The following is a 25,418-nucleotide window of genomic DNA, read 5'->3' as shown; positions in this document are numbered from 1 at the left end:
GAACTTAACAATAAGTAATTTTTTTTTCCTTTAAAAAAAAGCAATTCAACAATAGTATTTTAAAACATGTGCTTCTTATAATATATATATATATATATATATTTTAATCATTAGACCAATAGGTAATGTGAAGCTAACTGGAAGCCACAAATATGTTATGTTGTTTCCTTTTAAGTACGATAAAATAAAATAAATAAATAGATGGGTATAAAATGTTTTTGGATTAACTAAATAGGACAAGTTTGTCATATATATTTTTAAATAAATTAGGATTAATAATAAGTGCTCTCAACTTGTACATTTCTTTTTTCATCCTTAGAACGAATGGTCCAAAATTGATCGAAATGAACCGAACCGAACTGAATGGACCGAATGAGACAATATTGATTGAAGTGAACCAAATTAAATCGAAATAGATCAACTAGGACTGAATTATACCTAATTAGTTTACTTCTATTATTATTTTTATTTAGAAATTAAATTGCACTTAAAAAAAGTAAATTTTAAAAAATTTACATTACAAATAAACAAAACAAATAAACAGAGAATGAGAATGATACTGTTAGTCTGTTCTCAGCCTCCACCACGTTGTAAAAAACCAAAGGCGAAAAAAGAAAAGAAAAAAAGAGTACAAAATAAGCAAAACTACTTCTTCGTTTGGTTCTACCGTTCAAAATGGAGTTATTACAGAACTGAGTTTCGTTGACCACAAAACTCAATCCTCTGAAGAACACAATCAAACCAAACCAAACCCATGTCTAATTCCAACTCCCTCTTTCCACTTTTGATTCTCACACTCACACTCACATTGCTACTACCAACAGCTTTAACTTTATCACAGCCAAAACCAATACAGGCTTTGCTCAAACACTTGGACTCAAAGAGGGCATCTCCTTCTGTTCAAGAAGCTGCAGCCAAAGCTGTTCTTAAGAGATTGCTTCCTGAGTGCTATGTACCCAGTTTCCAATTCAAGATTGTCCCTCGTGTAATGTCCCATTTTTGGCCTTTTGTTCACACTTTGAATGCTTATTATTGCTTTGTTTTATCTGGGTGTCCTTCAATTTTTGTATCCTTGTATGCTGTACTGTGTTCTTATACACTGCTTTTGGTTCTAAAAGATTACGCTTTGCTTAAAACTCTCATGTAAGTTTTGATTGTTGCTTATTTCATCTGGGTGTCCTCAATTTTCTGTGTTTTTTATTTGCATGCATTAATGCTTAGAATTGGAAAATCCAGGAATAGAATAGAAATTTATGTTATTTAACTTTTGATGGTTCATTTTTGGTTAAAATAGTCTCCTTCTGTACCTATTTTTTATTTTTATTTTACAAAAATTTTCCTTGCATCCTAGTGCTATGAGAATAGAAAGGGGGATTTTGTTTTATGTTTTTCCCTTGACTTTAAAGAAAGAAGAAGAAGAAAAAGTACAACCAATTGCTCATTAGTCCATTTGGCCTCTTTTGAGGATTTTATCTTCAAGACTTCAACTCTTTTACATTTCTCTATTAGACTGCTTTATGAATGTATGGCTTAATTTTTATAAATTATTCTTGGCAAAGTATCATCATAATAATTTTGCTGACAGTTTCAATTTCAAATATCAGGATGTTTGTGGTGGACAAAGTTGCTTTTTGATAAGTAATTACAACTCCTCAAGCAAGAATAGGCCTGAGATTGTGTACGTTGGATATAATTCTTGCTGAAGATTTTATCCCTTTATAATATTTATTTGTTTTGTTATTTAAGGATCTTTATTTGTCCATTTCTAGCAATTTTCATCTTCAAGAATGTTATGGCTGATATCATTAATCCCTCCCATTCCCCCTCCTCTTGGGCTCATTGGATGAACTGATTTGAACTTAAAGTTTTGAACCTTTAAATTTATTGTTTTGTGCATCGGAAGATGTCACCATTGAAAGAGTTATTTTTAAACCCCTTCTAAAGGATAGGTAGGTATCTGGCTATGAAAGATTCCTGGTGGTTTTTCTTTCAGTCATATCTTCCGCTACCCCCTTCTCACCCAAATGAGAGAAAGCAATATATATATATATATATATATATTCTGTGATTATAAATTTTGCATTTCTCTTTCAGGATTAAAGGAACCACAGCTGTAGAAATTGCATCTGGCCTCTATTGGTACATAAAGTATTGGTGTGGTGCTCATGTTTCATGGGACAAGACTGGTGGAGTTCAGATAGCTTCCATCCCCAAGCCAGGATCACTGCCTCTTGTAAAAGACGATGGGGTGATGATTCAGCGGCCAGTCCCATGGAACTATTACCAGAATGTTGTTACATCTAGTTGTGAGTATTGAATCTTTGCTTACCTTTTCAGTTCTACCAAAATTTTGGAACTAAATGTGCTAGTCTTCAGATTTAAGTGATTGAGAGGACAGGAACTGTAAAATAGATTATATATTAATTAGGAATTCAAGAATTCACCTATTATACACTTTAGAGAATGATATGAAGTGGACTACTTTAGAGAATGATAGTGTACTATTTTGTTACTTCAGCTAATCTTTGTTGTAGTAAATTTGCTGGTGAGCTCTGACTCAAATGTCAATACCTCCTCACACAAGAATGGGTGAAGAGTGAGGTCATGGGTTAAAAAACCCAATGGGTGTGCATATAATTTACCAATCCAAAAACCAGAGTTTATTGTAGAGAATTCCTTAGGTAATTTCACATTTTTTCTTTGCAGATTCCTATGTTTGGTGGGACTGGGAAAGATGGGAGAAAGAGGTAGATTGGATGGCTCTTCATGGGGTGAACCTGCCTTTAGCATTTGTTGGCCAAGAAGCCATTTGGCAGAAAGTTTTCATGGTGAATGATTAAATGCATCATTATAGGTGTCAATGGTATTCACTCATTTGTTGTGTGCCACTTTATAAGCCTCCCACTGTGTAGCAACTTGTGCATAGAATTCATATATATTTTATAGCTTGACTGTTAAGAGTTTAAGTTATTTGGGTAAATTAAGCCAAACTTCCTTGAGGTTTGGGGATATGTCAGAAACCCTCCCCTATTTTCATAAACAACACTCCACATTTGAGGTTTTGATTTATATAACAAATAACCCCTACGTCCATTTTTGTGTCATTGGATATTGAGTCAAGATACATTTTTTTCAAATTAAATTTTCACCCATAATAACCTTAAAATAAATAAATAAATAAAAATAACTTCAAGGGGCTAAGTGTCAAATTGGCTGCCAAAAAAAGTTTATTTATCCAAAAAAATGATCTTTGTTATGGAAATATGAATATGACATTCAAGCCTACAGCATGTCACAGAAATTTGAAATTCAACCCAGAAGGCTCTACTCCATGAAATTATCACTAAATAACTTTAACGAATATGCTCCTCAGTCCTCACTGTATTATATATATATAGACACACATTGAAGAACATGTGATGTGTATTAGCTTTGAGGATGCCAATGAACTGAGAACTAATTCCATATTCTGTTAAGAATTTTATATTATGAATACAAACCAGTGTGCTTTCTTTTTTATATAAGTACTGAAGCCTTGTAGATCTGGTCTTGTCTTCTCTTTGAGCTTTTGAGATAAAAGAGGCAGCGTCTCTATTTGTAAAAGATGAATTAATTACTGCTATTTTTCAATTTTTTAATATCATGAGTTGTCATATTGACTGGTATTTGTTACTTCCATATATGTTAAGTTTGACTTCTACTTCTGATTTTTGCCATGTGACTTGTATTTTTTATTGTAGGATTTTAATATTAGCAAGGATGATTTGAATGATTTCTTTGGTGGACCTGCTTTCCTTGCTTGGGCTCGCATGGGAAATTTACATGGGTGGGTTTGCATGATATCTATTGTTTGTCTAGTGGTGTTTCCTTAGCAAGTACTTGTACTGTGGACGAGAGGATGATGTTGGGTCAACAATCCTGTATTACATTTTAAACATTTATGTCAATCATTTGGATACCTTCCTCTAGAATCATGCTTATGGGAGATTAATTAGGATATTTAATTAATCGTTAGTTTTAACACATACATATAGACATACTGACATATATGGGTGTGCATTTTTAATCATCTGTGAAAACCCTCTGAAAGATGTTGATAAATGGTTAAAAAAAATGTGGAGAATTGTCGTTGGGGTTCTGCTTATATCATAACCATATCTCACTTAAAACCTTGCATACAATTCTTCTGATTGGTCTTCCACCCGTGCTCATGGTCCTCTTATACAGGTGGCTGTGTAGCTGTGTCATGAGTTCATGATTAGTTCAGCAGTCCAATTTATTATTAAGTGATACATTTGGGCCAAGTGGAAATTAATTGTACCTGTTTCAAATTTTACACGATGTTATTTTCACTTATGGATGATATATTCTGTGGATGAGAAGTATATAGATCTGTCATGAATCTTGGGATAGTATTGCAAATTTGAAAATTCGAATTCTACTCAGTTGGATGCCATATATGAGTATCAATGATGATGTTGTCATTTGAAGTTTGACAATAAGACTGCCAGCTGGTGACTGACAGTAAATCATATATCACGTGACTCGTTCATAAGTTTGCCATATTGAGATGGCACTACATGTGACTCGGGTAAGGGTGTCCCCACTGTGTGATGAGTGGAGCCGTATAACATGTAGCTAGGTGCGGTTGCCTAGTTGAGTGATGGTTGCAATTCTTGTCCAACAAAGGTACAAAGCATCAGATTCTGTATAGGAAACATGCAGTGTTTATTTGAAGTCCCTTAAAGAAGGATGATTAATCGTTATACTCTCAGCTCTCAACCAAATAAGAGAGATCATTATTGCTCCTATTTTTTCCTGATTGGTTTTAGAGGTGTAAATTTTTATGCATATAACTTACGAAGTCACATGTTTTGAGATTATGCATGTACATGAGATTCGCGAAATGCATTTTAACATCTTTTGCTGGACAGGCTGGATATTATACTGCTTGTTGTCTTTATCATCTTCCTTAAGTTTATAAAATCTAATATTTATTCTATCACAGGTGGGGTGGACCCTTAACTCAAAATTGGTTAGATCAGCAATTAGCTCTACAGAAACGGATATTATCTCGGATGCTAGAGCTAGGAATGACGCCTGGTATTGTTACCATAACTGAATTCCACAGCAACTTTTCCTGACCAAAATTTTTTGGGAGATGTTTTTTAGTTCTTGATTCTCAATTAGATAAAAAGGTTTTTTTTGAAGTGACAAATTATTCATTCTCAATGTGATGACGTGGCTAATCAAATGTAATGTCTCTTTGTCTCAGTGCTGCCATCATTCTCTGGGAACATTCCAGCAGCCTTGAAGAAGATATCTCCTTCAGCAAACATAACTAAACTTGGAAACTGGTAATTCATATTTCTTGCTCTTTGATGTGCGTTGTATGACTTGTGGTCTATGAATTCCAATTGTCTGAGGTATTTTATATTAGACAACATGAATTAGACAAATCATATTCGGGGTTCCTGAAGATCTTCCATCTGATTTGGAGTCTGTTGTGTGAAAATGTCATACTATTCAGTATGTTGAGGTTTTCCATCTTTTGTCATTAGGAACTCTGTTGATGCTAAGTGTCGTTGGAGCTGTACTTACCTTCTGGATCCCTCTGATCCTTTATTTGTTGAGATTGGGGAGGCTTTCATTAGGCGACAAGTTAAAGGTGCTCCTTTTTTCTGTAGATCGTTTACTTGGAATAGCACTATTATTCACACTGTAGCATTAACAAAGTTTTCCATATATATGCGTGTGTCCTTTAATCACTTTCATTTTAGTCCTTCACGACTGCAATGGAAAAATGATTTTAGACATAAAACTCAAATCATTTAATAGAAGATGATTTTAATCAGAATTTATTCACTTTTTAAAAAAAAGGTTGTACCTTGTGCACAAAGCTCCCACTAGAGGTCATGGTAGGCAGTCTTACCTTGGCCATTTTTCTTTTTTTTGGAGAGAATGTATTCATAGTCTATGAGTTTCAAATTCAGTTCAATTTCTAGTCTGCTTGGTGACTTAGTGGACCATCAGTTGATTCACTTTTTTGCTGCCAAGTAGCACATGAATGGATTTTGCAGTCTTTCAAACCTTTGGCATTGTATGGAGACCTTGGGATTGGACTGAGTTTCATTGGTATAATGATTATCTGTAGAAACTTGGAAGTGGGCTACAGTTTCAGTGATTGATACTATGAACGTGTATCAACCTTTCTGTAAATGAATATAATGATGGTTTAAAAAAAAATTGTTTTAGTTACTAAAGGATGATGCCAGAGTTAATCTCCTCTCCCCCCCCCCCCCCCTCTCCATTGAGTACAGATGCTTTAAGCTTCATCAATGATATAATTTTAACGGTTCAGTTGTATATGAAGAGTTACTCTTAAAAGATGACTTGTATGGACTAAAGTCATATTTTTTTTCCTTTCTAATTTAGTGACTGATTATGTTGGTCATGTTTGTATGCATTGATTACAGAATATGGGGATGTGACAGACATTTACAACTGGTAATTTCTCTCATTCAGATTCTTAGTAGAATGTTTCTTAACTTTTTGGATATATAATTGAACACAGTTTCTCCAAGTTACCTAACTTTTTTTTGCATTAAGTTGATTTTCTGTTTTGTCCCCCCCCCCCCCCCCCCCCCCAATTTTAGGAAGCAGTTTTATCAGTAGTTTATTTTGGCTTATATATGTGTGTGTGTGTGTGTGTGTGTATTGTTTTGGCAAATATATTGTTTAGTTTAGGACAAAAACAAAATTCATGAAAACTTTAGGTATAGAAGCAATAACTTAGCCCATTTTTATTTATTATCTGATTTATCTTTAGCACTCTGACTTGTTACTGAAACTTTTTCAGAAGTGCAAATCTATGAACATGAAACAGATGTGACCAATTTTTTAGGATTGGTAGAGATATAAAAAAGATAATTTGATAAGTAAGTTTGATCAAGCCAGAGATTTTCTATGCAGCATTATGCTCCTATAAATGACAAACCTGTGATACATGTACACAAGTTGTTCTCATGATCATTATGTCAAACTGAAGCTTGGGCATTAGTGTTATCAAATTCTGACATTCCGGAAGTTTTTATTTGTAATTAATATAACCAGTTTTATAGAGGGTGAATGAAAAACTGAGGAATTAGGAGCCTTTCTTATTTTTGTGATTATATACATGAACAATCTTGTGTCTTGTTGGATGGTGTGAGTCCAGTGGCAATGCTTTTTCTTGGAGGTTTCAAATTGTAAGTCTTGACATTTAAAAGTTGGGTTGAAGAGCGATTAATCATTGGGTTCTTTGAAACTTGCATTCTTAGAGTTTATCAGTTAGAATTAACCATGTCCAGAAGAACAAAACTAGTATCTCTTATAGTAAAATTTTGTTCTCTGGAACCCAAGGTTTGAAAGATGATGTAGTCAGTGATCTAACTAGTAGTAAGATTCATAAAGCAGTTCTTAGAGAAGCTTTTTTTTTTTTTTTTTGGTGGCCTTTTTCTGTTGAAATGGTTTTTTTAGGCCAACAAATTAATCTTAGTTACCAAATGTCTATGGCTTTAATGGGACTTGAAAAAATGTAATTTCACTTTGATATTTTCATTTCACAGCTTTGGCTTCATAGTTATAGTTCATATTTAGACCTGTTTCGTTGTGGAACTCCTGTCCAGATCATTACCGTGTTCTTCTATGCGGCCCGTTGTGCATCCTATTTCTTCTTTATGCTTTATTTAACAGTTGAAATAAGGCAATTTTTTCCCAAACAATTGGGGGAATAATCTTACTAGCAATTATTAGATTGTTCTATGCCCTTTTCTTCTTTGGTGTGTTCATAGCACTTGCTAATGTGGGTCACTGAATCACCTGTTACCATGTCTTCTATTTAGTGATACATTCAATGAAAATTCCCCACCTACAAATGATCCAACATATATATCGTTGCTTGGAGCTTCTGTCTACAAAGCAATGTCCAAAGGTGACAAGGATGCAGTGTGGTTAATGCAGGTAAGCTCGTCAAGTTACCAATCCCCCCTCCCCCCAACAAGGCTTATTGGAAATTTTGTTGGAGTATGTTATGTGATTTACTTTGTCATGTTTAGTCATTTACTCAATTGATATTCAAACCTTAAGAACCTCATTGTTCAAATGATGTAGCAAGTTCAGAATGATTAGTGATTGTGATGGTGACATTGTTTTCCTATCATGCATTCTGCCTGGTTTGCTTAGTGTGTAATGTGTCATAATAAAATGTTTAAAGAGATAACTGGGTTTGTAAAACAATACCCCTTTACTAGATGCACTAAGGGCTTCTATATAACTTTCAGTTTTATTGCACCTTTACCTGCCTACTAAAATATGTGAATGTGCATTGGATATGCACATTTGTGTGTATTTTATCAATGTGCCGCTCTCATGCTTATCAGAACTTTTTCTATTAAATAGTTAAAGCATGAAAATAGAGGTCAAATGTAGAATATCTTTGGAACCAAAGAAGAAAATCAATTCAAATGATTATTCCCTCTTTAGTTAAAATACTGATGCTTATCATTTTGAAGTTTCATCTTGTTAAATGTGCTACCCAAATGCCCCTCTCAGTTGCTGTACTGAACAGAGGTTTTCTTTTTGCTGATTCATAAAAATCAACAACAAAATCTAAAGTGAATATATATGGTGGTTCAAGAAGTGGTTCATGTGAACCTTGACATTGTATAATCATAGATATTTATAGTTGACAGTTCTATGAATGTCCAGGGTTGGCTCTTCTCTTCAGACTCTGCATATTGGAAACCACCCCAAATGAAGGTGTGTATGTACATATAATGAACTAAATTCTAAGCATTCTGTTTTTCTTAGTTGTGATAAAGATGTTTTTTGTATTAAATGGGGTGCTGCAAACAGAATACTAAAATCGTTTTATTTCTAAAGTATGTGCGATTGTGTAATTTATTATTTGGTACTATGTAAAGATTATCTCTTTTTCCGCGGCAGTCTTACATTGTTTCCTAAATCAAGTTGCAAAGCCTTCCAGATGGCTAATCGAGAGTCTAAGCTCTCTTGGGCAAGTTGAGAAGTATCAGCAGATAAAAGGTTATTGTGACATTTTGTTTATTGTTCTGACCCATCTTCTTTGGGGGGATATAAAAACTGTTATTCTGCCAAGTGCCAGTTTGTTTGCTTCTTTAGAGCAGCGACTTTATGCATTCATGCTGAAGGTTCAAACTCTATCCATATTACTCCTACTGTGACCCTGCTTCTCACATTGCATAATTATATTCTTTGGCAGAATGGATGTAGCTTCCAATTTAGAATCACTTGGCAGTCCAATAATCTTAGGAAATTCACTTTTTTGGAGGTTCATTGTATATTTGTAATCTTTGTCTCAAATCTCTATGATAAAAGTGCCCCATGATTGAAATCATCAAAGTTAATAATCTTATTCTCTAGTATGCTATTGTTCCCCGTTTGAAGAACTTAGGATAAAACTGTGATTAAGAAGTACATATAGGAGGCGATAATGTCAAAGAATGGCCTGCAAAACTGTCTGTCATTTAAGATTAATACCAAGAATGGTATTTAACTTCTTCAAGGGTGTTTCTAGTTTCTAATCACACAAAACCTGAGTACAATGGCCTGAGAGACCGGTAAAAAATTATGCTGATAAACACTTGAAGTGTTCAACAGCACTTCCATGGAATAAGACAGGGCTTTGGTATGGCAGCACCTGAGTAAAGAGGGCATTGGTATTAGTGAAAATAATGGAGAACAGCTGTCCTCTAAAAGAATTATGGGGATAGGTTGAAAAGGTACCCAAAGAGAAGTTATCAAAAACCTTCAGGTTTTGTATAAAGTGGTTTTGAAAACAGGATCTGATGATGCTATTTTCCTTCAGTTTCTGAAATATATTTGTCACTCAACTTCTTAGATTTTTACATTACACTTAATGATCCCAGAGAAAAATGATATTGTGCTATAACTTCTATTCCTTTTGCATTGGGGTGGTTGCTAATGTTTTCTGCTGCCACACGTTTTGTGTGTGTGCTATAACTTCAATTATGGTGATTAACTTTCAACTTGGTGATATCTGCAGGCACTTTTACATTCTGTTTCATTTGGGAAAATGATAGTTCTTGATTTATATGCTGATGTCAAACCAATATGGAAAAATTCGTCTCACTTTTATGGTACTCCTTATGTCTGGTAAGTAGCTCTTTAACATAGTAGCTGTTATTTAATTCTCAAAGGAGATGTTTAATCTTCATGAGATCTCACCCTGGAGATTTAATTTTATAGTAAATATGTATGCTCATAATATGCTCCAGGTGTATGTTGCATAACTTTGGTGGAAATATTGAAATGTATGGCATCTTGGATGCAATCTCCTCAGGTCCAGTTGATGCCCGTGTCAGTAAAAATTCAACCATGGTATGTTCTACTATTGTGAAATTCAAATATTGTTCCTAGCATGTATAACTTGAAAGCCTAAACTCCAGGAAATTTTTTTTTTGACCTAGACTTTCTAATATTGTAGTAGATTTGGAAAAGCAGTTCAATTGCTAGTTCATATTTTATATAGCAGAGTATCTGATTTATAACGTTTGCTATCTTCTTGCTTAGTGTGCGCTTGGCATTAGCTTAAAAAGCCAGTTTTTTTTTACCTTTTAACTTATTTTTGCTACTATTTGTGGGCCTCATTATACTTTTTGGTACTATTCATGGATCTTACTGTACTATTTCAGCTACCTTTTAGCTTTATTTACAGTACTTTCAACAAAAAAGGTTTTCAGTTTCAACTAAATTAAGTTGTTCCAAACAGACTCTTAATCTGCACTTACTTCCACTGAAAAGAACACTGGTTGTGAAAATTATAAACCTTGGTACTCGTTTCTTTTGTTACTGTAGTTTTGTGACTTTTTTAGGGCAGGTTGACTTAAAAACTTATTGTAACAGGTTGGTGTTGGTATGTGCATGGAAGGGATAGAGCAAAATCCAGTTGTTTACGAGTTGATGTCTGAAATGGCCTTTCGGAGTGAAAAAGTTCAACTTTTGGTAATTATAGATTTTCAACTTCTATTAATTATTTGTTTTGGGCAGGACTGCAGCGACTGCTATTCAATACTTATTTTAGCAAGGACTATTCAGTAATTAGCATAGAAGCGTGCAGAAACTTTTTAAGATTCACACACGTGTTAAAAAAGTTTCTATACCTTCTGTCCCCCTTACCTTGCTTCACCATTGGTTCTTTCTGTATGTTACTCTATTGTTATTTCCTCTCTTTTTACTACGAAGTAATCTATCCTCCAGGTTATGTCAAATTGTGAGTGTATAGCAGGATTAATATTGGATCATTATCAATTCCAAAAGCTTAAGCTGTTAGGAAGTGGGCCAACATTGTAAATTATTCATACCATATGCTTACTCCCTCCTGCACATGCAGGCCCACCCAATACCCCTCAACTGATTTGTGGGCCTTGCACGTGCAGTCAAAAGAAATAACCAAGAAGAGAGACTAAAATTGGTAAACAAGACTAGAAGGACTAAGGAAGCTTACCATTTTAGTAAAACATAAATCTTAAAGTTTAGGTTGTTAGGAAGTAAGAAGAAAATCTTTATCAAGCCTACCATCAACAGGTATAGAATAAGGATTTATTTAACTTTTGTGTTTTACCTCGTATACTGTTTTGACAATTATTTTTGTATACATAATTGGGCTAGATTATGTGGCTACTTGGCATTTTTTTTTTTAAAAAAATTAAAAATTTTAATTTTAATTTTTAATTACTCACAAACACATGTGCACATGAAAAATGCATGCTAGATTCAGATGAGTGAAAAAAATGCTTCTACGATACTTATCAAAAAAGAAGAAATGCTTCTCTGATGGTTCATGATTGCTGACATTTTAATGCTGTATGGTTGTAATTTAACGTTATCACTATTGTAGGAGTGGTTGAAGTCCTATTCCCACGGACGCTATGGCAAAGCAATTCATCAAGTTGAGGCAGCTTGGGAAATTCTTTATCACACAATTTACAATTGTACGGATGTAATAGAAGTATGTTTTTTTTTATTAAATTTATTGGATAGGATATCTCAATGTCATTTTAATATTTTGGTTCTTAACATAACAAATTTGTATTGCAAACAACAACCACCAAGCCATAGTCCCAAAGTTTTGGGCTTGACTATGGATCATCAACAAATTAGTCAGGGCCACATTTATTTTTTTCGCCATTCTATTCTATCCAAAGTTAGGGTGGTTGTTGTTACATTTACGACTTCTAGTCAAGGATATCCATTCCATATTCAGTTTCTTTTGAGAGCATATAGACCGAAATGTAGTGATGAATCCTTGAAAGAAGAAATTTTAGCGTTGTTCTCTGAACTCGTGGAATGAACAATATAATATTTCTTGTCAAGAGATGAATACTAGTATAGAAAGGTGACCTTTATGTGGTGATCATTCACAGCTTAATTATATTTGCAATAATCAAAACTTTGTTGATTGCTGCTAGTTACTTCTCTTCTCTTAAGGCCTTATCCCTGAAGTAATTTTCTCTTCTCACAAATGCTTTAACATGACTTTCATTCAAATAGAGGATTTGCAAGAATTCCCTATGATGTTTGCTTGTGAGTTCACTGTAATTGTACCAAAAAATTTCACCATACACTGAGAAATATGATGCTCCTTTTGTTGCTGCAGAAGATATTCAATAATCTTCCTATCAAAATAATTGAGCACCAAGAAAGAACTTGTCTACTTCTTTGAAGAAATGATTTTAAAAGTATCTTTGAGAACTTAGAGTAATCTGAGGCTGATTCTTTTTCCTATTAAAATATTCTAAAGTTTTAACGTCATGAAAGATTCTTTAGTGAAAATTTCTCTACAACTTATTATAGTTCTGTGTAGGTGGTTTATTGCTTTTATGTTTTTGGTGTCCTATAAGCATTAAAAAAAAAAAAAAAACAGAAAAAAAAAAGAAGATGCTAAGGACCAAGAATTAAAGTATTATTTGGTTATGTAAATGTATTGTGTTTTCATCTGCTAAAGATTTTAGTGATTCTATGATCTTTTTTAACATGATCATTTTGAAGTATACTTTTATGGAATGAGCGTTTGCTATAATATTGATATTTATTCAACATTCCAACTTAATAAATTACATTCACCAGCTATGATAGCTGTTGATAACTGTTTGGCTCCTGTAGTTAGGAAGGCATCTTACTAAATGCTTATTATGTGGCCTTCAACTCATTGCAGGATCATAACACTGATTTCATAGTCAAATTCCCAGATTGGGATCCATCAAATACCAGCTCTCCTTTGCCTCAGGCACATTTATGGTATTCTACTCAGAAGGTGATCAAAGCCTTGAGACTTCTAATTGATGCTGGAAATAATTTTGCTGGAAGCGTTACATATAGGTAAAATGGAAAAGATTATATATCCATAAGTTGCAATATTCTTCTTCTTTTCCCTGGCATGATCGTGACGATCCTGCATAAAGTGAATTCTTTTGAATTGATCCTTCTGCTTCCATTCCCTAATCAATATGTTTTATTTTATATGGTCATAAAAGCTTCATAACATGCCATATTTGTGATGTGGTTCAGTTGGATCAACTCTTTTTATATTATGCTACATTCTTATGGTACAAAATACATGGTAACTAATCTTAACTTGCCTTTATCAACTTGTGATAGTGTCTTTTTCCCCCATTTTTGAAGAGTGAAGAGATAAGCAGAATAAATGAGCTACGGTGCATAAATAATACTTAAACCTGAAATTCTAAGTCACTAAATACCTGTTTGGATAGAGCTTCTTTGTGTCTGCGTCTGCGTTTTGTTTTATTTTGTTTTTTTCTAGGAGAAGCGTGTTTCTGTTTTTTCCAGTGGGTCCCGTGCACTGTTCACGGGACCCACAAACCTTTTTTTTTACCAAAACTTTCATTAAAAATGGGTCTCATAACACTATTTACACATTTAAAAATTATTTTGTTACAGTGTTTTCAGTTTTCAGCAATAAGCGGTATCCAAACACACCTTAAGTAGCACTTTGCACATTGGATCTGATATGTGAACCTTTATGGTATCAGTGACCCAACAAAAACTGCTCAGAGTTTCTCAAACTTAGGTATGGATCTATGCAAAGTGTATCTGCACAAATTTAAGCAGCCTCTAAAAAACCACTCAAACTTGAAGGCAACCACTACACAAACACAAGCTGCCTAATCTAGAACTCTCTAAATATATAATTGGGGTTTTATGCAGCTTAAGCTATTCTATTGGGCCCCTTCAGGTGCTGAATAATGCCACGTGGTCTTTACAATTAAGCTGTGAGTGGGCATGCCTCATTGTTATGTATGAATTAATTTTCTCTTCCTTCATGCTAAAGTCAGGTCTCTCTTCAATTTGTACATTAATGGATATCACGATTCAATTACATGGATACCATTGGGTTTGTGGTTTTTGTGTCCTTGATCAATATATCTTTTTCTTTTCTGAAAATTCCTTCATAGGCGAAATCACTTAGAATTTAACATGGTTAGAAGTTATGTTGAATGTCATGTGCGTCTAAGAATCAGCATTGTATTGTTGTCTTTTACAAACAGTGATTGTAAGATGTTGATGCTAGGTTGCGTCCATAATAAAGGAACTGTGGCAGGATTTTTCTAGTTGACTCTGATGATTGAAAGGCCAACTCTTGACCTAGATAGAGCATAAGAATATAATTATTAGGCAAAGAATAGAATCTATTTTAATTATCCATGGAATTTTGACAGGTATGACTTGGTGGACTTAACACGGCAAGTACTGTCAAAGGTAGCAAACCAAGTATATTTGGATGCTGTGACTGCTTTTCGACAGAAGGATTTAAAAGCTTTAAATCTTCATAGCAAAAAATTTATTCAGCTCATAAAGGATATTGAGATACTTCTTGCTTCTGATGACAATTTTTTACTTGGAACGTGGCTCAAAAGTGCAAACAAGTTGGCAAAGAATCCTCAAGAGCTGAAGCTGGTGAGAAAAGATATCCTTATTGGCATATTACTTAGCTAGAGCATAATTGAATTTAATTGGGAATAATAACATGTTTCAACTTCATACATATTGACAATCCGCAAGATCCTTAGACCTTAACAAGGTATGGAGGTCAGCTATACATTTTCCATTTTTTTTTTTTAATCTGAGGATTGTTGGGCCTATGTGCTGTACTGGGGAGGTACCCCTCTCTCTTCCCATCTCTTATACAGTGTCATGAGACATTATCAGTTAAACCAACTTGCACCTTCTAGGCTTCTATACATTTTTGTTTTACCATATCTGATCTATCTAAATAGGATTAAATATTTGGTTAAGTAAAAGGCATCCTTGTCTCTTTGCATGAGTTATCTGCACAATATATTTCCCTTGCCCACAAAGCTCCTTCATTAGAATTGTACCACTCATGTTCAATGATTTTTACTGCACATTACAAATCTTTGCCAACTTCAGGCACCTAACAGTCTCTCTTGCTTCTTTTATTTGACTAATAGAGAAGTGGTTCTGTCTTATCTCTAGTAATACTAGCATTTTTTAGAAACACTTGGTAGATAAGATGATTTCGATTGATTGGATGTACTTTCCAATGCTCTTCTTCAGTATGAGTGGAACGCAAGAACGCAAGTCACAATGTGGTTTGATAACACAGGAACCATACAGAGCAAACTTCATGATTATGGTAATCTTTATATTCCATCACATATTACTACTTTTAGTGGTTTTTATTGGATGTCCCTGAAGAGACCGTCATATATTACTTATGTAATGCTTCATCATTTTGTTACGTAACATTTTTGCTTGGCCTTAATTAGCAAACAAATTCTGGAGTGGACTACTTGAAGGCTACTATCTACCTCGAGCTTCAACCTATTTTGACTTTTTGTTAAGAAGCTTGAGAGAAAAAGAAAACTTCAAGATGGAGGAATGGAGAAAGGAATGGATTTCGTTTTCGAACAAATGGCAAGCAAGCCAAGAGCTTTATCCGGTGGCGGCTGAAGGAGATGCACTTGCTATTTCTAAAGCCTTGTATGAGAAATATTTTGGTAAGAAGAATTGGAAAAAGAATAAGTATCATTTTGAAACAAGCGGCAAGCGGGTACTGCGCTTCACCCAGTGAAGGCCAATGGATTGCACGTGCCATATCTAAAGCCTTGTATGAAAACATTTTATGTTACATACTTGGGGGATTCTTTATAAGGTCAAATATGAAGAAAGGATGATGTAATTTGTTAAATAATCAGATATGTTCTTGATAATATTTATTTAAGGGTCTGTTTGGATACTGCTTATTTTGCTGAAAATTGAAAACTTACTGTTGAAAATCCTGTAACAAAATAATTTTTAAACTATGAATAGTGTCGTGTGACCCATAGCTGACTTGTTTATGCGCATTTTTTGAAATTTGGTTGGGTAGTGAACAGTACCATGGGATCCAACAAAAAAAGACAAAACACCTAATAATTTTTAGGCAAACGCACGCTTAGTAATAATCTTGCTCTAAGTACCCGTTTGGGTACAGTTGAAACGCAGTGCGTCTACGTTTTAGTGTTTTTTTTTTTTTTTTTTTTTTTTTTTTTTTTTTTTTTTAGCGCCGCTTGCAGTGTTCATGGAACATGAACACTGCATTAAGGTAAATGAACAATGTTTTCAGCGTGAACAGTAACTTGGAAATTTTTTTATTTTTTTCAGTTTTTAACAAAATAAGCAATATCCAAATGTACCATAAACCCTTCAAAATTTTGGGGCTAGTAATTAACTTTCATTGTCATCTATTTTTGTAACTTGATATGACGATACGAGCAAATTTCTGAGATTATTGCATAAGATGTGCTTGTTGAGGTTTTATATAAAGTGTAGCCTACAAAGGGGTTTAGTAAATTTCTGAGATTATTGCATAAGATGTGTTTTTTGAGGTTTTATATAAAGTGTAGCCTACAAAGGGGTTTAGTAAGTCGTTGACTATAGTAATTGTTCTTTATATATATGGCATTGTTCAATTTGAGAGATTCATGTTTTAGCATTCTACTTTGTAACCAAATTGCATGATTATATTATTTGTTGCCTTTTTGATTTGGTTTATTGGATATCTGGTTTATATCATATTAATCTGCTGGATTTCTTTTTAAAGGTGCGTTTGGTAGTTAAATTTAGGCTAAAATGCAAAACTGACCCTTTAAGTTTCATCATTTGTCATTTTAGTCATCTAAGTTTTAATTTTGTCATTTCAAAATTCTAAATTTCAAAGTTTGTTAATTCGGTCTTCCGTTACCATTCTGTCAAGTAATGCCGTTAACTAACCAAATACCAAATCAACATTGTTTTGGATGATTTTTATTATTATTTTATTTCTTAATTTAATTTTACTGAAAAACATTATTAGCCCAAACATTTTTACGATGGACAACTTTTTAATTAGGAAGAATAGGACAGTGGATTTGAACAATTTGGGTCCGAAGAGTAGGGAGAAGGTTCTCGAGTCTTGTAGAAAGCTTTTGAGATTGTCTGGGTTTCTATTCAAGGATCAATGGGCGCGTGTAATTCTAGGTAAAACAAGTTTACTTCTTGACTGTATTGTTTCACTTCGAAACCGAATTTGATTTTGTTATCATCATCATATTTGAACTTCAAATTTCATGCTTAACCTTAATCTTCAACACTATTGTTCTTAAATGTAGATGGACAGCCAGGATTAGGCTGTGGATAGCAAGTTGAAGAGGTGGGATTGAGGTGACTTTGGGGTTCGGAAAGTGAGCTGCCTCCGCCACCAACAACGCTTTTCTCTTCTGCTATTTTCGTTAACCCTCTCAATGTAGTCAAGGTAGGGTACATGCCCATGTTTTTTTTTTAGTTTCGGTTGGTGTGTGGAACTGTGGGGAAAAGAGATGAAGAAAAATATTGGATTTTGATTATGTAAATGAAAAGCTTTGCTCTGTTTTTTCGGTTTTTTTATTTTTTATTTTTTTAGTGTATTTGATATAATGAGTAATGACAATCTAGGTTTCTGAAAAGTTTTGGTCCTCTTGTTGTCCTAAATAGCAAATTTAAGATTTTTTTTTTTGGTAATTAACGTTTTTCAATAAAATAAAATTAAAAAATTAAAAAAAAAAATCATTCAAAACGGCAATACTTGATCGAAGGTAACGGAAGACTAAATTGACAAACTTTGAAACTTAAAGGATTGAAATGACAAAACTAAAATTTAGAGGACTGAAATGACAAACGATAAAACTTAGAAGATCAGTTTTATATTTTAACCTTAAATTTATCAATTCCACGTTATAAAACAAGTAGGGTCTTAACTAGGGTAAATTTTTTCATTATTGTTATGATTTTAGTGGGACAAATTGTCCAAACTCTCAATTTCTTTTCACATGTGATGGTGGGGTTTTAACAACTCAAATTGTCCAACTAGATGTCATGACAAAATGTCGTGGCTTTTAATACAAAAGCTCTGTAAATACATGTGACGGTGGGGTTTTAACAACTCAGATTGTCCAACTAGATGTCATGACAAAATGTTGTGGCTTTTAATACAAAAGCTCTGTAAAAATACATGTGATGGTGGGACAACTCTCAAATGGTCCAACTGGATGTCATGACAAAATGTTGTTGCTTTTAATACAAAAGCTCTGTAAATAGATTCTTTATAGATTGTGATTGCCTCTGCCTTTTGAAGTGGCTTTATTATAAAAGACAAACCTCTATTATCAGATTACACCAATTCGTGGACCCTTTTTGCTTTTTGATACTTTTCTTTTTTCTTTTTTCCATTTTTGCTGAGAGATACTTTACTTTTCAAATACACAATGTGAAAAGGAAAATTTTGTGGTTCCTTTTGCTTTTGGACACATACTTTTTACGCAATGTGAAAAGGTAAAAGGAAAAGGACTTTACATGATTAAAAGGGAGGAGAATGACAATTCTGGCCAAATAACAATACGGAATACTTTTTTAGATAATTTTATTAATCAGTCCACAGCACAATTATGATTTTGCTTTTATTTTTTATGTATCCTGATCTTACCAAATGATAATAGAGAATTGCAAATGTTACAACTCTGAATTAGTTTATTATGTTCAGCTAAACATGCAATTTGTCATAGACTATACGTGACAAGAACTGTATTGTGCAAACCTTAATTTTTTTTTTTTTTTTTACTGAAAAAAAAATGAGATCTGTGTGTGGATTTATCAACCTAATGTCAAGTGACGAAAATGAATAAGTTACCGTTAAGGGTACGTTTGGATTTGGTTGAAAGTGTTTGCATCTGTGTTTTTTCATTTTTTTTTTTTCACACGTTTTAGGGCTGTTACGGACAGTAACCGTAAAGTTTGACTTGTTAAATAATTTTTAGCCAATTAGTGCACACTGTGCATTATTTATGGATTCACAAATTTTACTTTTCAGTAACTTTTTCATTAAAAATAAATCCTACAGTATTATTTACACATTTAAAAATTATTTTATTACAATATTTTTTAATTTTTAATTTTCAACCATAACTAAAAGGACTTAAGTCACACTTTTATAATCTCTTACTTTTGCGTGATATGATCACACGTCAAAGTCCTTATAAATTTGAAATCAAGAGAATAAACTACTCTAAGGTGAATTAGCTCAAAAATAATTTGAATATTAATACGAATGGAAGTGTGAAGTACATGAGGGCCAGGCCAACTCCGACAGCCCATGTGATGCTTTTTTGACAAGTCATACATGGCATATAGACATCTATACTGTTACGTCCAAATTATTGTTCTTGTATATATTGAACACTCTGCCTAAGCCATTCTCCTCACAAACCATTGCTCTCATCTGACCTACCTTTAACTATTTCAAGGATTCATTTCATTCACTTTCATTGAGAAATGGCTGAAGGAGCTCTCTTCAACGTAGCTGAAGGAATCATTGGCCAACTGGGCAACCTAGTTCTCAAAGAGCTTGGACTGCTCTGGGGTGTCAAAGAGGAGCTTCAAAAGCTCGAGGACACTGTTTCAACCATCAAAGCTGTCATTCTGGATGCAGAGGAGAAACAGGCGCAGAATCATACCATCAAGAATTGGCTGGGAAGGCTGAAAGATGCACTTTTTGAAGCGGACGACTTGCTGGATGACTTTTCCACTGAAGTTTTACGACGGGAAGTGATGACTAGGAATAAGAAGGCGAAAGAGGTACGCATCTTCTTTTCCAAATCGAACCAACTTGCATATGGTCTTAAAATGGGTCATAAGATTCAGGCCCTTAGGGAGAGACTAGATGCTATTGCAGAGGATAGGAAGAAGTTCCACTTAGATGAACGTCCTAGGGAGACACAAGTCACAAATCCGATTAGGGAGACTGATTATTTTGTACGTGCTGAAACTGTTATTGGAAGGGAGTTTGATAAGAAAGTGATCTTAGAGCGTTTATTGGATTCCAATATTGAAGAAAATGTTTCAGTTTATTCAATAGTTGGAATCGGAGGGCTAGGCAAAACCACATTAGCTCAATTAGTATTCAATGATGAAGAAATCGAAAAAGAATTTGAGAGAAAATTTTGGGTGTGTGTCTCTGATGATTTTGATGTAAATATAATTGTTAAGAAAATCCTAGAATATGCAAAACGTAAGAAACTAGAAAACCTTGAAAGGAACGCATCAATAACTGATCTTCAAAAAGAGATTGATGGAAAGAGATTCTTACTTGTATTAGACGATGTGTGGAATGATGATTCAGAAAAATGGGATAAGTTAAAAGAAATTTTACTGGCTGGTGCAAGAGGCAGTAGAATATTGGTGACTACACGTGAGGAAAAGGTTGCAGAGAGTTCAAAAACTATTGAAACACACCGTTTAACAGGTTTAAATGATGAGGACTCTTGGTCTTTATTTAAGCAAAAGGCATTTAAAAAAGGACAAGAACCAAAAAATTCAAAATATAAGGAAATTGGAATGGAAATCGTTAGTAAGTGCAAAGGAGTTCCACTTGCCATAAAGACTATTGGAAGCCTATTGTACTCTAAAAAATCTGAAGAGGAATGGTTGTCCTTCAAAAATAATGAGTTTTCAAAGGTAAATGAAACTAATATCCAACCAATACTTAGGTTGAGTTATGATCATCTCCCACCACGTTTGAAACAATGTTTTGCTTATTGTAGTTTATTTCCAAAGGATTATGAGATTGAAGAAGAGAGATTGGTTAAGCTATGGATGGCACAAGGTTTCATTAAGCCATTAGGTCAAAACCAATGCTTAGAAGATGTTGGTCATGAGTATTTTATGGAATTACTTTGGAGATCATTCTTTCAGAAAGATAAAGAAAATTTTTGGGATGAAGGACCTGTTTTCAAAATACATGACCTCATGCATGATCTAGCAATATTAGTAGCGGGACTAGAGAGCACAACTTTTGAAATAAATGGGAAAAATATTGATGAAAAAACTCATCACATGTCATTTGGTTTTAATTTAGGCTCATCAACACAAATTTCAACTTTGTTGTTTAAAGCAAATAGGATGAGAACATTTCTTTTGCCATGTCAAATTCAGTATTCAAATCAAATGGTATGGAACCAGTTAACTTGTGATGCATTTGTTTCAAGTTTCAAGTTCTTGCGCTTGTTAGATTTGCATGAAACTGGCATTAGGAATGTGCCACATTCTATCGGAAAGTTGAAGCATTTAAGGTATCTTGATCTCTCATACAACGAACGCATTAAGATACTTCCTAATTCTATTACAAGGTTGCAAAATTTGGAGACACTGGATCTTTCTTATTGTAAAGAACTTATAGAATTGCCAAAAAATATTAGTAAATTAGTCAATCTTAGGCATCTTAACATTGATGAGTGCGATAGTTTGACTCATATGCCTCGTGGATTTGGGCAATTGACTAATCTCCACTCACTAGCTCAGTATGTGTTGAGTACGGACTCTAGGTGTGGTGGTGAGTTGAAGGAACTTCACGGATTAAACCAGCTAAGAGAAAATCTAACGATTAAAAATCTGAGACACAAGAAAGATGCTGAATTAGAATACAAGGCTGTAAATTTGAAAGAGAAACAACACCTTAAAGGCTTGACGTTAGAGTGGATAGAAAGAGAAGTGGATGCTGAGTACGATGAGATGTCAGTCGAAGCTTTGGAACCAAACCAAAATCTTAAAAGTTTGAGATTAAGAGGCTACGGGGGAGTGAAATATCCTAGCTGGCTTTCTTTACTCAAAAATCTTGTAAGACTTGTGTTAGTTTCAATGAAGAATTGCCAAGATGTACTACCATTGCATCAATTTCCTTCTCTCAAAAATCTCTGGTTGTTCTCTGTTCCTTCTCTTAAGTACGTATCCCTGGTATCAGAGAGTTTTAAACTTCCACCCCTACAATACCTCTATATTGAGGATTGCCCTAATCTAAAGGGATGGTGGAAGAGGAGGAGCGACTCCAGCGAGGAGGACGAAGATGCCGCCGATCATTACGGTGAAATATCGACGATAACAACAAAGAATCATTCATTTTCTCTTCTTTCCGATCTAGACATTTCTGGTTGCCCTAAACTATCTTCCATGCCTTTATTTCCTTATCTTGAAAGACTATCTCTGGATAACTCTAATTTGAGGCTATTGGAGCGAACAATATCGATGGGAATGATAAGTACGGTATCTCAGGAAAACCCAACAGCAGCAGCAGTAGCAGAGTCAACCTCTTCTGCTCCTTCATCTTCTTCAACACTTGCCGCCTCATTCACCCCTCTCTCCAAATTAAAATATTTGGGTATTGGTATGATAGAAGGCAGTAATGATCATTTCCTTCAACATTTCACTGCACTTGAGGATCTTAGTTTATATAATTATAATGGGGTTGAGATGGAATTGGAATGGCAAGGGCTGAGGAAGCTTCAGGATCTAACATTATATAATCATCCAAAATTGGCATCTCTTCCTGTGGGGCTTCAACAGGCCACCTCTCTGCGATATCTCGAGATTCGGAATTGTCTGAGTTTGACGACATTGCCGGAGTGGATCTGCGAAATCATATCTCTGCAATCACTCAATATTGCTCATTGCCCCAATTTCACTTCATTGCCTGTCCTAACGTCTTTGAAGACACTGAATATTTGGAATTGCCCCAATTTGACATCATTGCCTGCCCTAACGTCTTTGAAGACACTGGATATTTGGAGATGTCCCATCTTAGTAGAAAGTTGCAAGATCCAGGATTGGCTTGCTCGCATCGAAAACTTGGAAGGAGATCTAGCTACAGCAAAAGAAGAAGATCCAGGTATTGAATTTCATTATGCAAAACAAAATTCTTCTTATTCACCCTCTTTAATTGTATAGCTAATTTTTTCCTGATTATTGAATTTCATTATGCAGAACAAACTTGGGGCTTTACCAAAATTTTTGGGCGTTGCAGTGGTTCAACTAGTCAATATCTCAGTGGTAAATAATTATCTAGCAGTGGTTTCTTGTTTCTTTTTCTCTGCCAATATAATTTTCATTCCTCACATGCTTGCTTTTTTCACGTATTAGGAGAAAGAATATGGAATTCTTTCCTTGTTTCTTTTTTTATCTCTGCTAATATAATTTGTGGGTGTTTTACTTCTCATCTTGTCAGATAAGGATCAGCACTTGATGATAATGAGATAATATTTGTGGCGAGAAGTATATCTGGCAAGAGCACTGCAGTATTAGCTTGCACAGGTATTTTTTATCGTTCAATTACAAACTCCACCATGTTTTTTTTTCTACAATTGAATAAAAAATATGGTTTATGTTTTTTTTCGGCTTGTGGAGATATGAGTTGTTTCATACTGAATTGCTAATGTTTCTTTCTTATCATTTTTGGATTACTAAGCTTGCATTGAAAACACAATATATACCATCTTTCATCTTACCTTTTTTATTTTTTTTATTTTTTTATTATTATTATTAATTTTTATATGGTAGATTGTGTTGGATTTAGACCATAAGTTGATATTCATGGTAGCAATTCTTGGATGAAGGAACTTGTCCCAAGTGGTTGCTTACTGGCTTGTTTCTTCAATTCGAATGTTACAGAGGTAAACAAATACTAGTATTTAATTCACTTTGACGTAATCATTGTTTGTTTGAAGGGAAATAAAAAATAAATAAAAAATAAAAAGATTTTCATTATGGCAGATTCTTCATAATGCTTACTGTAGTGATGGTCATGTCCTTCAATCTATACAACATCTGACTGCACTTGAGGAATTTAGGTTATATAATTATAATGGGGATGGGATGGAATTGGAATGGCAAGGCCTGAGGAAGCTTCAGTATCTAAGATTATTTGATCATCCAAAATTGGCCTCTCTTCCGGTGGGGCTTCAACAGGCCACCTCTCTGCGAAAGCTCGAGATTTCGAATTGTCTGAGTTTGACGACATTGCCGGAGTGGATCTGCGAAATCATATCTCTGCAATCTCTCCGTATTTGGGGATGCCCCAATTTGACATCATTGCCTGCCCTAACGTCTTTGAAGAAACTGGATATTCAGAGTTGTCCCATCTTAGTAGAAAGTTGCAAGAGCCAGGATTGGCTTGCTCGCATTGAAAACTTGAGAGGAGATCTAGCTCCACCAAAAGAAGAAGATCCAGGTATTGAATTTCATTATGCAAAACAAAATTCTTCTTCTTCACCATCTTTAATTGTATAGCTAATTTTTTCCTGGCTATTTAATTTCATTATGCAGAACAAACTGAAATGAATGAGGAATATGAACTTAAAACTCAGGGCTTTACCAAAATTTTTGGGCGTTGCAGTGGTTCAACAAGTCAATAGCTCGGTGGTGAATAATTATAATTACCTAGAGGTGGTTTCTTGTTTTATTTATCTTTGCCAATAGAATTTTCATTCCTCACATGCATGCTTTCTTCACGTATTAAGAGAAAGAATATGGAATTCTTTCCTCTGTTTCTTTTTGTATCTCAAACCAAGTTGATTTGGTGATGTATTTTGGGTGTTTTTCTTTTCATCTTGTCAGGTATATTTGTGGGGAGAAGTATATCTGGCAGAAGAATTAGCTTATGCAGGTATTTTTAATGCTTCGGTTATAAGCTCCACCATGTTTTTTTTTTTTTTTTTTTTCTACAATTGAATAAAAAAATATGTTTTATGTTTTTTTCTGGCTTATGCAGGTGTGAGTTGTTTCATACTGAATCACTAATGTTTCTTTCCTATCTTTTTTTTTGTCTTGCTTGGCTTGCGTTGGATTTAGATCATAAGTTGATATTCATGGTAGCAACACTTGCATAAAGGAAAAGTGGTTGCTTATTGGCTTTCTCCTTGAATTCAAATATTACAAAGGTAAACAAATAATAGTCTTTTATTTACCTTTACATTATCATTCTTTGTTCGAAGGGGAAAAAAATAAAGAAAAAGATTTCA

General features: G+C 34.2%; 2 protein-coding genes across 20 annotated transcripts in view; both read left to right on the top strand.

Moving 5' to 3' along the window:
• Positions 1 to 614: 614 nt before the first annotated feature.
• On the top strand, positions 615 to 16,303 carry LOC115984107 (alpha-N-acetylglucosaminidase). Of its 4 annotated transcripts, XM_031107010.1 has the most exons (19): positions 615 to 985; positions 1,605 to 1,678; positions 2,095 to 2,306; positions 2,707 to 2,828; positions 3,741 to 3,826; positions 5,009 to 5,103; positions 5,276 to 5,357; positions 5,562 to 5,668; positions 6,477 to 6,507; positions 7,884 to 8,001; positions 8,749 to 8,799; positions 10,085 to 10,194; positions 10,317 to 10,419; positions 10,945 to 11,043; positions 11,939 to 12,049; positions 13,256 to 13,419; positions 14,778 to 15,015; positions 15,637 to 15,715; positions 15,849 to 16,303. In XM_031107010.1, the coding sequence occupies exons 1-19, from the start codon at positions 755 to 757 to the stop codon at positions 16,151 to 16,153; spliced, it is 2,418 nt and encodes an 805-aa protein (XP_030962870.1). In that variant the 5' UTR covers positions 615 to 754; the 3' UTR covers positions 16,154 to 16,303. The 4 variants fall into 4 exon arrangements, with proteins under 4 accessions (XP_030962870.1, XP_030962871.1, XP_030962872.1 ...); XM_031107011.1 differs by lacking the exon at positions 1,605 to 1,678 and having other exon boundaries at positions 863 to 985; XM_031107012.1 differs by lacking the exons at positions 615 to 985; positions 1,605 to 1,678 and adding an exon at positions 1,686 to 1,949.
• A 3,463-nt stretch (positions 16,304 to 19,766) lies between these two features.
• Positions 19,767 to 25,418, top strand: part of LOC115986365 (putative disease resistance protein RGA1) — a 54,095-nt gene continuing 48,443 nt past the window's right edge. For 9 of the 16 annotated variants that reach the window (XM_031109286.1, XM_031109287.1, XM_031109285.1 and 6 more), the window contains exons 1-4: positions 19,767 to 23,290; positions 24,724 to 24,843; positions 25,015 to 25,063; positions 25,249 to 25,337. In XM_031109286.1, the coding sequence (XP_030965146.1) occupies positions 19,906 to 23,290; positions 24,724 to 24,812 (3,474 nt within the window). In that variant the 5' untranslated portion in view covers positions 19,767 to 19,905 and the 3' untranslated portion in view covers positions 24,813 to 24,843; positions 25,015 to 25,063; positions 25,249 to 25,337. Of the gene's footprint in view, positions 23,291 to 23,385; positions 23,452 to 23,626; positions 23,713 to 23,958; positions 24,072 to 24,155; positions 24,629 to 24,723; positions 24,844 to 25,014; positions 25,064 to 25,248; positions 25,338 to 25,418 lie in introns of those variants that run through there. The other 7 variants (XM_031109276.1, XM_031109275.1, XM_031109272.1 and 4 more) reach the window with 7 other exon arrangements.

Source organism: Quercus lobata, chromosome 4 (genome assembly GCF_001633185.2).
Source record: "Quercus lobata isolate SW786 chromosome 4, ValleyOak3.0 Primary Assembly, whole genome shotgun sequence".
Lineage (NCBI taxonomy): Eukaryota > Viridiplantae > Streptophyta > Magnoliopsida > Fagales > Fagaceae > Quercus > Quercus lobata.
Note: the sequence above shows the minus strand (reverse complement) of the source record. Positions and strands in the feature narration are given on the sequence as shown.

What these genes read in the sequence shown, in the direction of transcription:
- LOC115984107 (XM_031107010.1), top strand. Translation starts at nt 755, where the DNA reads ATGTCTAATTCCAACTCCCTCTTTCCACTTTTGATTCTCACACTCACA. An exon ending in AGAGCTAGGAATGACGCCTG is followed by an intron (nt 5,104 to 5,275) that starts GTATTGTTACCA and finishes TCTTTGTCTCAG; the next exon opens with TGCTGCCATCATTCTCTGGG. An exon ending in TCAGTAAAAATTCAACCATG is followed by an intron (nt 10,420 to 10,944) that starts GTATGTTCTACT and finishes TTATTGTAACAG; the next exon opens with GTTGGTGTTGGTATGTGCAT.